Source organism: Pelophylax lessonae (genome assembly GCF_965119305.1).
Source record: "Pelophylax lessonae genome assembly, chromosome: 4".
NCBI lineage: Eukaryota > Metazoa > Chordata > Amphibia > Anura > Ranidae > Pelophylax > Pelophylax lessonae.
Genome location: NC_138771.1, coordinates 600513896 through 600527359, shown reverse-complemented (window position 1 = coordinate 600527359; position 13464 = coordinate 600513896). Strand labels below are relative to the sequence as shown.

Genomic DNA, 13464 nt, shown 5'->3' with positions numbered 1-13464 from the left:
AAAAGATGACTTTATAAATAACTTCTATATACTGGTCACCTTTGCACACAGAGGCAGCCTGTTTAAAGCTTAATTACATTTTATATGGCATTGCAGGCAGAGCAGTAAAATGAATGACATTGTATAAAGCAGTGTTTCTCAACTCTGGGCCTCAGGGCACACTAACAGCAAATGATCACCTGTGATTTATTTCAGTTTTCTTGCAAATCCAGCCTGTTAGTGTGCCCTGAGGACAGGAGTTGATATAAAGTACTCATTGACTATATTGCAGTTATGCCTATACTGGCCCTTTAAAGTCCAAATCCAGCCAAAACTATTTTTTTCCTCCAAGACTTTAGAAGAGCAAATACTATCCAGCTTGTATTGCTGCCTATAACTCCTTTAGGGAAATGTGCTGCTGTTGCAGGGGCAGGAAATAAAGTTACAAATATTCAGGATTGGGTGTCATCAATGCAGGAAGACACAGACTGAGGTTCTAACTACTTCCTGTTTTAGGCTTGCTTCACACTGGTGCGATGCAGGAACCAGCACGATTCTAGTGCGGGTTCCAGCATTGCATCTCACGCTGCGGGTGTCAGTGTAAACTTAATGACACCCACAAATCATTTTGCAGTGCGAACTATGAAATCGTATCTCATGGGTGTGAACACCTATGCAAACTAATTCCAGTGCGGACCAAAAAAAAGGGTCCTGCACCATTTTGGTCCGAATGCGAAGCAATTTCAGCCATACAAAACGTATGGCTAAATTCACATAGCACAGATAAAGCATGTGATGTGCACTAACATGCGGTGAGAATCACATGCAATGTCTGGCATTGCACAAGTGTGAACCTAGCCTTACTGAAAACAGCGTTTTGTTCACCGCTAAAAAATGCCAAATTGCTTCCTGTCCTGAGGAAGCATTCTTCCCAGAGAGGACACAGATTGGAAGTTTAATCTCACTTCCTGCACCTGTGACAGCAGCACAAGAAATTAGGGCATGGGTTGTCATCAAAGCAGGAAGCCACAGAACACAAATTACCAGACCAAGTTCCTAAGCCTGGGTTCACACTGGGGCAACTTGCCACTCAGCCACCTGACAAGTCGCACTCCATTCTGTGCAATGGAACCATTCTAATCGGAGCAATTCAAGTCGCTCCGACTTAGAAAAAGGTTCCTGCACCACTTTGGGGGCGATTTGGAAGCCATCCCCAGTGTGAACCGACAGTTAAGCCCCGTACACACGTACCGATTGTCGGCCGCAAATATTCGGCCGCCGATCGGCCGATTGTTAGTATGATGCTTCCGACAGCGCATTTTCGGCCGAACAGAATCTGTCCTGCAGGCATTCAAATTTTTGTACGCCGACAACAGAACGGCCGATTGTGCGTCAGTCAGTACAGATTTCAGCCGACAATCAGCAGATTTGCAAAACTGGGCATGCTCAGAGAAGAAAAAAGACACGGAAAGTTAACCATCACATGACATCACTTCTGCAGTCGGCTGTTGATGGCCGACAAAATTCGTGTGCAGTCTTTTGCACTTTTCAGCGGACAGGACAGCCCTGGAAAAAAGGCGGCCGATCGTTCGGTACGTGTGTACGGGGCTTAATTTATTATTTTACCAAAAACAGTATTTTGTTGTAGTCTGTGACCCCCCATCCACTAGAGAGATTTCAAATTGCTTACTGTCCAGAGAGGAAGTCGGGAACAGTCTCCTAAATGGGGGGGGGGGGGGACAGATTGCAGAAAGAAAAAAAAAAAAAAGTAGTATAGCGTCTATCCCCATGTACATGTTTTTGCAGGAGTTGGGCTTTAAGTGTTCAATGGAATATGCCCACAGCTTGCTCGCTACCAAGGGGTGCTATACTACAGTGGACAATGAAAAGCTGGCAGACAGCAGGCCACTGCATCCAGTCCCCCCCCCCCCCACCCCCCACCCCATAGCTAAACCTATTCCTCTTCCTCTGCCTATATGGGTTAATTCCGAGAACCAATAAAAGCATAAGGCATATGACAGATGCAATTTTGCTGCTGTAGGCTACAACACCATGTGAGACAGAATGATAAAATCATTATATTACTTCAAAAGAAAGGTGACATCACTCTGGTCATAGCCATATGACAGCTTTCCTTCCAGTAAAAATCTCTGCATGCTATTTCTCAACTGAGCTCACCACTAAGAGAAAGCGCAATCAGGTGGGAGTCAGACTGGACCTCGCCATGACTTTGCTGGTATAGAAAAGCTCTCATATGAGCTCAGCCTTAAAGCAAACCTGTGCTCTAAGAGATATACAGGCTGCCACTGTTGACCTTTCCTTTGGAAAATGCTTACTGCTTGATTGTTCGCTTAACACAACAGTTTTAATATGGAATCACTATTCTGGGTAAAGGGGAAGTTTACCCAAGAATTACTCTATGAACACCAAACAACCATGCATAGCAATAGGTTTGACTTTCCTCTGTGCGGATTGGCATTGGAAGCTTCCAGCATTTACCAGTGACGTCATGCAACTTAAGCCCACCGTACTATCAACCTCTTGTCATTGAAAAGCCTGACAAATGCTTCACCTGTGCTCTGATGCCGACAATCAGAGCATAGACTGAAGTCAAAACATGGAACCATGCATTTATCAAGGGACGTTAAATGGCTGTTTAACATTAAGAGTAATTCCGGGGGGGAACTTTCCTTCACCTACTACTTGCTTCTTCCGGGTCCGTGGCAAAATTGTTAAAGCCAAATGAATCAGCATAACAGCTAGGCTACTGGCTACTGTCAGCAATGACAGCCTATACATTTCTCAGTCCAGGCTTCCTTTAGATAAATCTGTAGTACAAAATATAAAATGTAAAGAAATACCTTGAAAGGAAAAAAGAAAGGTATTGCAGCATTTAAAGTAGAACTAAAGGCAACACTTACGTTTTGGATAGAGTGATGATGGATTAGAACCGTCAGTTTTTTATTGCTGTCTGTGCTCCCATTGAAGGAGATTTACCCTCTCTATTTTATCTGTTTACCATCCTCATTGAAAGAAAAAGGAAATCCCAAATTTTGGGGTGTCCCCTGAAAAGAGGGGAAATCTTCCAATGGGGACACTAATTCTGGTGACCTGTGGGGGCACTAAGGAATTCCCTGAAAGCCTTACTAAACCCACAACAGTAAAATCGGTCTGTATATGCAGTAACACATGCTTGTTATACTCACTGTGAAAGCTAAGGGGTTAATCCTTTGCATTGTGAAAAAGGCTGTTTGATCCTGTCTTCTCTGGTCCTCCCCTTCTTCCAATGTCCCCAATATATTTCCTGATAATACAGAGCCAGGCTTGCCCATGCCCTGTTTGGTGTGCATCGCTAGAGATTTTTTGTTCCTTTTCTTGGGAGGGTGCATGCGATCAGCACAGGGCCGATTAGTGCTGTCCGTACAGAGGGTCAGGGGTCCTGCATTCTGACAGTCAGTGCAGAATGAAAACTCCTCCTACAAGCTTTAACCAGACACTCAGAAGTCACAAGACTGCTATATACTGCTGAGGAGAAAAGGTATTTAGCGGTTTAGATTTACTAAAATAATTGCATTTCCATGTTCTGTGTACTGTGGGACATCAGATATAGGGACTGCAGGGTCCTGGGTTTATTAACTTTAATTTGCAGGGATTTCCTCTCACATTGGCTATGGGACAGGACATTAAGGGAAGATCGCCACAAGGGGACACAGATGGGGAAAAAAAATTCTGGCAGGGGTTATAACCCCCCCCTTACTCTATCCAAAACTAAAGTTTTGCCATAGTTCTACTTTAACTTTTTAAGATAGTTTGTAATATCAAGATTATTCTCGCAGGAGCCCAAACACTACATGTCCTGCATCTCTGGAAAGTCCAGTTAACCCCTACTTACAATTCTCACAAGAACTCCTTGTACAGTAAGATGACACAAGCAGCTCCATGCATGCAGATTTGCCATGCTGCATTACCTGTGTGTTAGCATGAAAATACAGAAAAAAAGGCTGGCTCTAAAGCTTTAGTTTTAAACATTGGCTGGGTGGGGGACACAGAATGGACCCATAGCACTAGAGAGCTTGTATTCTGTGCACAAAGATTACGGTTTGTTCAGACGGGTGCTGGCGCAGTCTGCCTTTGTTACTGCATCTGCCGCAAGCTGTGTGCAGGCAGCCTATAGCTGTGGATGCAGAAGCTGTACAGACACAGCCGCATGTCAGTACTTGACAGCTATGTAGGAGGGGCTGCACCGGCCCAAACACACAGTCTGCATTCGAGGTCATGCAGCCACTCCTGCACGGCTGTCAAATTTTGCCAGGTGGCTGGTCCATGCAGCCTGCATCCACCTCTATAGGCTGCCTGCACACAGCCCAGAGAGGATGCAGGTGCTAAAATAGTACACATGCAAACAGAATAGGGGCCAGGCCAAATCTGAACGAGCCCTCAGAAAGAAATAAAGCCAACATGTTTGAAGGTGCAAAAACTGTTTCAAGTGGTTCTCTGGCCAGCCTATGGACATTCAAATATTTATACACCCTTAGGCAAAACATAAGCTACAAAGCCCAAATGAGCTTTCAGTTTAAATCTGGTAAATACATTCCAGGTTCATCACAAAAAAAAGCCTATTTTCTTAAGAAAGCAGCCACAAACTAAGTATAAAGACAAGTCCCCTGCTAGCATGCTGCAGAGAAGGACCCTTGTTCTCTGTAGGGAAGCAGTGGTATCTCTACAGATGTCTGACGTGTACCCTGCTGTGCCAGAGCAGTTGACGGGGAGTGTGAGCTTTGCCAAATCTAGATCTAACTCAGCAGGAGAAGCGTCAAGCCTGTTCCCTGCCAGCATGCTGCAGAAGAGAGCCTTGCTCTCTGTAGGGAAGCAGTGGTCTCTCTAGAGGTCTGATGCTTCTGCTGAGTTAGATCTAGATTTGGCAAAGCTGACGCTCCCCGTCAACTGCTCTGGCACAGCAGGGTACATGTCAGACCTCTAGAGAGACCACTGCTTCCCTACAGAGAGCAAGGCTCTCTTCTGCAGCATGCTGGCAGGGAACAGGCTTTTCTACTCTGGCTGTGGCTACTTTTTAAATAAAAACGGGAACCTTTTGTTTTGATGCACCTAGATTGCACTTAGCAGATTAAATTGAAAGTTCAGTTGGACTTTAAACAGGCTCTTACTAACCTCTATTTGCAGTAGAACATGTAAATACTTGCATGTCCAGAGTCTGCCCACAGTTTTACTTTAAGGCCTCATGCACATGGGTGCATTTACCTGTACAGCATGCATATAGCCTGCTGGCAGCAGCCAGTCAAAGTCAATGACAGGCTAAAATACCCTTCAGTTGCATCTGAACAGAACTTGTGTACAGGAACGTATGCTGCAAATGGTAACTTTCCGCATTTGGGGCGTATATCCCTGTATGCGAGCACACACAGGTGTACAGCCAAAATAACAGCTTGTCATTGACTCGGCAGCAGGTTATATGCATCACCTGTGCTTTCCAGGGGATGAAACATGCCTGTGTGCATGAGAAAGTCCTGGCACTCTATTGCCTTGTATGTCTTCTTCCTTTCAAAGCGTCACTTTTTTTATTTTAATACTACAGGTATAATGTGAAAAAATGTGATGTCACCAATTCCTGTTTAAACAATGGATTACAAAACTGACGAGTAATTGACATAAAAAAATGGCTTCCTCTGGAGATAGGAGGTGACTCCGTACAGCATTTCGCTGACAAATGTATTTACAATTTTGACATTTCTCCCAACTCGAAAAAAAAAAAACTTAAATTTAATTGTATTAGATTAAAAACTGTAACGTCTATATTACAGCAAGAATGACAGGCTCCCTTTTCTTCCAAATTCCAACAACTGGTACATAAAGTGAACATGCAATGTCTTAACACCAAGGGGCGAAAGGACAGACGGACATGGATTCCAGAGTCCAAACTAAGGACATGGGAAGGAATCATACTTCTGGGGGAGGTGGGGGGGATAGTCAGTTCAGATTCTGCTTCCCAGATAAGACAAGACAGCAGCTGTAAGTAAACAAAAGAATTCCCTAGCAAGTGATAATTTGTACCCACTTTCCCTGCAGAAACGAGGGTGACATGATTCCTTCCATGAAGCACAGTGCTACTAAAACCTCCTCCACCCTCTCCTGCCCTAACGGTTGTAATACTAATTCACAGCAATGCCCGGGGAAGGGGGCACCCAACAGAACAGTCCGCATATGACACCTGTGCAGGCTCAATCCTCGATGCATGATCTGGTTGCCTTGGTAATATAAGCCACACCCACCGCTATCCTTTTTATCTTTTTTTTTTGGACAATGCTTTTTTTAGTATTTCTTTAAAAAAAAAATGTACAAGTCCATTTTCAAGAAAGCAAAGTGTCTTGCTTTGTGTGTTATGGTACAAATGGAAGGAGGGGGATAACATGGGAAAAACATGGAGCAGAGGAAGGCGATGAGGATTGGACCGGTGCAAATGTCTAATAATGGGTTCAGCGGAAAGGGGAAGGGCACAGACACCTCTGCATCATTTGGTATTCCTGTTGCTGTCAGTTTTGGAGAGAGAGAGGACAGGGGAGTGGGGAGAAGAGGGTTGGGCGGGGCAGGAGCAGCCGAGGTTGCAGGGGAGGAGTGAGCAGGTTCTAGCTCCCATAATGCATTGTGTTGGTGTTGATAGACATGGGAGAAGCCATAGAGATGGCTGGACCACCCATAGTGAACTGGTTGTTGACTGGGTAGTGGCTGGTAACATTGGAACCAGCTTGTCCTGAGCCCGATCCTAGAAGAGAGAAAAGACAAGGAGTTTTTATCATGACTTTGGAAGGGTTCAATGGCACAGCAGTGCCTAGATCTTACACTAATTGCATGCTGCAGAGTCTTACCTTGGACGATGCCTGTACTCATAATGGATCCCATCCTGGAGTGGGTGTGATTAACAATTCCTGTGTTAGCTGCAAGGAAATGGGGGAGGAGGTGGAAGTGGAAACGGGTGAAGTTAAAGGAAACATTGCCTACACACAATTTCTGGTAGTCTAGTAAAAATGAGGGGCATTAGTAAAACCAAAAAGGACAGTTATACAAATGGTGGTGTTGCCCACAACAGCCAGAATTTACTTGTCTATAGCGCAGCTGAGAAACTAACCTCAACCCTAAATGTTGGACAGCTTGTCATGCAAAGTCTAAATCATCACAAAAAACATTTTAGGCATGCTCTATAGAAAGTTTAAAAATGTCGAATGGACTACTGCCGAGGTCATGACTGCTTCTGAGATCTAAGCCATAAGCTTCCTATTTCTCCCCATGGGCCACAGTAGTGGACATTTTAGCTCACAGCAGGCAGCCCATATACATGAAATTAGGAGGACACAGATAGTTGTATGCTATGGGCAATAACACACGAGCTACATACACTATAGGGGCAAAAGCTTTTGGGCACAATTGTCATACCTATATAAGCTGGTTGGAAATTCCATTCCAAAACCATGAGCATTAATGGGGCTCCATGTAGGCAACCTGAGTTCCTCCATACCAAACAGTGTCTTTATGGGGCTGGCTATGTACACAAGGTCACAGTCATTAGTCCACTTAAAACTGATATTTGAGGATATGGGTGTACACTGACTGTCTTGATTATCCACTGGCTTTTCTTCTCTCTACTGGCAAGGTTTTCCCAACAGTTCACAGCTCTGAGAACCCAGCCAATTCTTCAAAAATTTGCACTAAAAATGTGTGACTGCTTAACTGCTGCAGCTGTGGATGGAGCTCACAGATATACAAGCCAAAGGGTAGTTATGGGTGGACCCTTAGGCCTGGTTTACACAGGTGTATCTATGCGTACTTTGTACTATATCCTTGTCTGAACAGGATGGACAGCTGTCCAGTGCATCTGCAGACAGTCCCTTTCAGGTCTACTAGGATGCAGCGGACGCATCGACAAAGGCTTTGGTTCCAATTTGACATTTGTGCAGGTGCGTGTCCCCGAACGCACACTAAGTTCTTGGACACACACCCACACGACTTTCAAATTGGGACCAGCCACTGAATCTTAATAGACATGACTAAGACTGCCTGCACACAGATGCGCAGAATATCTGTGCATTCCATGTGGACAAAGACAGGCATATGCTTAGGTGTACAGAGACAACCATGCGAACGATGCCTTATTTTAAAGGTTTAGCTAAGCAATCCACTGGAGACATGAAACACTGTGTCCCCAAAATCTACTATTGCAATGAAAAAAAAAAAACACAACAAAACATGGGCCTCATGCATAAAGTGTCTGGAGTTAAGTGTTTAAGTCAGTCATGTTTTGAAGACAGTCAAAGTGGTAGTCAAAGTGGTAGTAAAAATGTTTTTATTCACCTGTACCTAAAGATAAGCTTATAATCTTACCTGTAGGTACTAGTGATCGACCGATATAGTTTTTTTTGCCGATACCGATATTTTGGTCATTGCATATCGGTATTGGCCGATATGTTCATACATTTAAAAAAAAAAATCTTTTTTTTTTTAAAGATACTCTTGTGAAGGGATCTGGGGGGTCTAAAAGACCCCAAACCCCTCCTCTGCACTTAAAAGCATTCAAAACGCCAAGTTTAGCTGTTTTGAATGCTGTCTTTTTTTCATTTGGCGCAGAGTACCCAGAAGTGATGACATCACTTCCAGGTTTTTACATGGAGACCCGATCAGAGCCGAATGCGGCTTTAATCGGGTCTTCTCTTTGGCGGCCATGCAGGATGGTTGCCCGGGTCTCTCAGTGGGACGGGAGACCCGGGCGAGCCGTGGAAAGGTTTTGGGGGGGACGTTCCCTCCGGCTCCTTGTAATGACAACCGAGTGGCTTCTCAGCCGCATCGGTTGTCATTCAGCCGACCGTCTGCTATGGACACCGGTACCGGGGTGATGCCTCTAGCTGCAAGCATCACTCCGTTACAGCACTTTCCTGGAATATCGGCAATATCGGTAACCTCAGAGGCCGATTCCGATATATCAGGAAAAGTGCTCATCGGCCCCCCGATACATCGGCTTTGCCAATAATCGCTCGATCCCTACTAGGTACAGTGAATATCTTCTACGCTTGCTCCGTTTAGGACATATTCACATCGGGCCCTGCTGATTACCTCATTGTGCATGCGTAGTGCGCTCTGCATTTAGGGCCCACCAAGTGTGCCACCAATGCAGAGTGCATTGTGCTACAATCCTAAAACCGGCGCACATATGGATAGGACGTGGCCCAGCTATTCAAGCCATCAAAGAGCGCAAACCCAGAAGGAAGACCAGGTGAAGATAAAAAGTCTGTCGTAATGTGCTAGCACATTATGGCATTAACCACTTCAGCTCCAGAAGATTTACCCCCTTCATGGCCAGGCCATTTGTTGCAGTTACTGCGTTGTTTTAACTGACAATCATTTGGCTGTGCAAAGCTATTCCCCCCCCCCCCCCCCAAACAGAGCTGTTAATGGTGGGATGTGGTCACCTTTGTATTTTTTTACGCTATAAAGATGACGATTTTGGGAAAAAACATTTTTTACTTTCTGCTTTAAAACATCCAATAAAAAAAAAGTAAAAAAAAAAAAAAATCGAATTTCTTCATCAATTTAGGTCAATATGTATTCTGCTACATATAGACAAAAATGCCAATATGCATATATTGATTGGTTTGCGCAAAAGTTATTGCATCTACAAACTATGGCATATATTTATGGAATTTTTATTTATTTTTTAATAGTAACGGCGGCGATCTGCAACTTACAGCGAACTCCGATATTGCAGCGGACAGATTGCACACAGAAACTTTCTTGGAAACCAGTGACACTAATACAGTGATAAGTGCTAAAAATAGTCAGTCACTGTACTAGGAAGGGGTTAACATCAGGGGTGATCAAAGGGTTAACCGCGTGCCTAGCCAGTGCTTTGCAGGAACACGGGATCCATGCCTTCCCTGCCAGTGCTTTGCAGGAACACGGGATCCATGCCTTCCCTGCCAGTGCTTTGCAGGAACACGGGATCCATGCCTTCCCTGCCAGTGCTTTGCAGGAACACGGGATCCATGCCTTCCCTGCCAGTGCTTTGCAGGAACACAGGCCTTCATGCCTTCCCTACTCACAGAACAGCAACCTGCCTTGTTTACATAGGCAGACTGCCATTATCGAACGATCGACAGTTGCCGGCGAACATTGAGTTTTCGGTACCCGCTGTGCATAACCACAGCTGAAGCGAGCCGCCAGCGGCGTGCATTTGCGCCCACTACACGGAAGTGCGGGATCTCACACACACATACATGTTATCCTGCGGACAGCCGCCGCCCTGTAGCAGTAGAACTGCTATAGGGCGGTCGGCAACTGGTTAACCTGCAAGGGGGCCTTTTTTTTTTAAACCACGTTTACTACCACTTTAAGCCATGCACAGGACTAGCTGTAACCCAGGGGCCACAGGATACACAAAAAAGGGTGTGGCCTGAAACCATTTGTCCAAAGAGGAAAATCCAAAAGAAGCATCATTTATTTTTGCCATTTTAAATACTGTAAAGCGTAAGAACCTCTGCCGGATTTTAATTTCATTTTGTGCCCAAACAGATTTTTTTTTTCCTGTCCGATGTTAATTGTCTTCTATGTGCCTATAGAAGATTCTCGTCTCTTCTTCTGCCCCCTAAACAGGCAGCGAGGAGAAATCTACCCAATTCGGACACAAAAAAAACAAAAAAACTTTAAAATCCTAAAAGGTTCTAATCTTTAACTTTTCAATTGACAATTTGTTCTCCCAGACACTTTAATAAATCAGGCTCGATGCTGGTGTTAGAGAACATCCCATTCAATCCCCTACAAATATTCCCAAAATTAAACCAGCAGATAAGACTATACTAATCTACTCTATATACTTGCAGTAAATTGGATGATCCCTGACATAAGTACAGTGTAAACTGATTATATCCCCTATCCACCTACTGGTTAATGAATGAGTCAGTGGATACAGGGATTAGTCGTAAGAAAAGGGATTCTTTGAATGGTTAATGAATGCCTATTGGTAAGTCAGTATTGAGTGGAGGTTGCCATAATTACTGTGGTCTGTAATCCATAATCTCTCTTTCTAAAGCTTGCTGGCCATACACAGCTAGATTTTCAACTGATTAGGTGAAATTCACTTTGGGTGGTCCTGTTGGTACCAACCAGCTTGGCAAAGCTGGGTGGAAAATTATCAGCTGAACAGTGTCTGCATCCTTAAAGGATAAAAGAGGGTGTTCAATGGCCTGAATGGCCTATCAGATGCAGTCACTGATAAGGTATTAAAGCAACTGAGGGTGGCTGTGGCTTCTTGAATACAAAAGCCAGCAGTGCAGATTTATCCTTGAACAGTGTGTAGCATAGGTGGAGGAATCTATTTTTCTCTAGTTCAGCCTGCATATCTAGTGCAAGACCAACTTATAAATCCAGCTACATTCTTTCCTGCACACCAAGTGACAGTGATAATTAAAAGATTGGGGCTGATCGACAAGAAATTCAGCTGCATACAGCAGGGGAGTAGCAGGAAAATTAAGTTGATTGATGGCTTCTCAAGGCTTAGTTCACATATGTCCGGCTGAGGTTTCAATGCAATTTTTAAAAGGAGTCTGGTGTGGCTTTGTTCACCGGTTCAGGTGCAATTCACGTGCAAATCTTTACTTAAAACTGCACCTGGCCTGAAAAACGTACAGGACTCTTCTAACCACTTCAATACTGGGCACCTTTACCCCCTTCCTGCCCAGGCAAATTTTTAGCTTTCAACGCTGTCGCACTATGAATGACAATTGCGAGGTCATGCAACACTGTATTTAAATGACATTTTAATCATTTTGTTCACACAAATATAACTTTTTGGTGGTATTTAAGCATCACTGGTTTATTTTATTTTTTTCTAAACAAAAAAAAAAAAAAAAAAAGACTGAAAATAAATGTGTTTTTCTTCATTTCTGTTATAAAATTATGCAAATAATTGGTCTTCATAAATTTAGCCCAAAATGTATTCTCTACATTTCTTTGGTAAAAAAAACCCAAATCAGTGTATATTATTTTGTCTGCAGGAAAGTTATGGAAAGTAGACAGCTCAAAATATTTAGTAGTAGACATGGCAGTTTTTTTGAAGTTGTAATTTATGGCATCTTTTTTGGAAAATTAAGAAATGTAAAAAAAAAAAAAAAATAAATTCACAATTTTATTCTTTTTTTTTTTTTACATACTGTCACCAGTGCAATACAGCATCATAAAATATATATTTTTTTAATATTACCTTTTGTTAAAAAAAAAAAAAAATGTTACAATTTTTAATTACAGTGTGACCAGAGCAATATGATGTTACCATAGTAACATTGCACTGCTCTGGGGAAGTGATCAGAACAGATTTTATTTTTTAAACACACAAGATGTTTGCTTATAGCAGTGATTTGCATTGCTTAAGCAAGCATTTTACCGAAAAACTGAATTCAGTCTGTTTTGCAGTCTGTGATCAAAGCTAATCCCATAGTACAGATCGGCTGTGTTTGGCCCTGTACCATGTGATGAAATTGACCAATCACAGCTAGGTCATATGACAATTGTACACAATGGATGGCATAAGAGGAAGCCATCCATTGTTTCCAATTGTCATATGACCTGCTGTGATCTGTCACTGCGGTCACGTGGTACCGTCAGCGAGCTGGTACTCTAGTCATAAGCTGTGTCCGGTGGACACGGCCGATGAAGATAGCTCAACTGCGCGGTCCTGCGATCGGCGCTTCCTGACAGGACGTCATATGACGTCCAGTCACGATGGGAAAGCCCCCCACCACCATTTGTCTATAGGCTGGACGTGAAGTGGTTAAAAACAGCCTGAGGCCAGCCTGGACATATGTGAACCGGCTAAATTGAAAGACCGTTCGATTCACATGGCATGCAAATCTGATGAGGTTCAAAGTGCATCCCATTTGCATATATGTGAACTGAGCCTTAGTTTTGGCACAGTGTACAATATTCAATGTGATTGAATATTGTAATTTTGTTGCTCACAGTGGCCAGATTGAGAAAATAAAAACCATGATTTATTGCTGTGAATAAAGACTAAAACTGACCCTAGATTTTTTTTTTTGTTCAGCCAGCATGATAAATGGGGGGGGGGGGGATTGGCTGAATATATCACCCTGCTAGGACATTGTATTCTGACAGCTGGACAACTCTCCTCTAGCAGAATACAGTAATCAACAGCTGCTGCCACTGGTAGATAAAAGTTTTCAAGCTTGTCCAATTGACTTCTGTCGAATGGGGATGGCTGAATTTTGTTCTGTTTATGGCCATGCTGCATGTGCAGGAGGGACCCGTTGCGGAAACAGCATCTTTAGTTAAGGATTATTGTTCTATTTTCTTTATCTGGATCTGTCATTACTTTTAATAAAAGTTTATACTTTTACGTATTAGTGTGATCTTGATTTGCACATATTGAACACAACCAAAAATAATGTGACAAAACAAGGGTGTGGGGTT

The 13464-nt window shown here is 43.4% G+C and overlaps 1 protein-coding gene across 3 annotated transcripts in view; it reads right to left on the bottom strand.

The window, feature by feature from the left end:
* Nucleotides 1-5656: 5656 nt before the first annotated feature.
* Nucleotides 5657-13464, bottom strand: part of CARM1 (coactivator associated arginine methyltransferase 1) — a 65947-nt gene continuing 58139 nt past the window's right edge. The window contains exons 15-16 of one of the 3 annotated variants that reach the window (XM_082254570.1): nucleotides 6861-6929; nucleotides 5657-6757 (exon numbers count right to left, since the gene is read on the bottom strand). In XM_082254570.1, coding sequence (XP_082110696.1) covers nucleotides 6621-6757; nucleotides 6861-6929 — 206 coding nt within the window. In that variant the 3' untranslated portion in view covers nucleotides 5657-6620. The remainder of the gene's footprint in view (nucleotides 6758-6860; nucleotides 6930-13464) is intronic. The other 2 variants (XM_082254571.1, XR_014225160.1) reach the window with 2 other exon arrangements.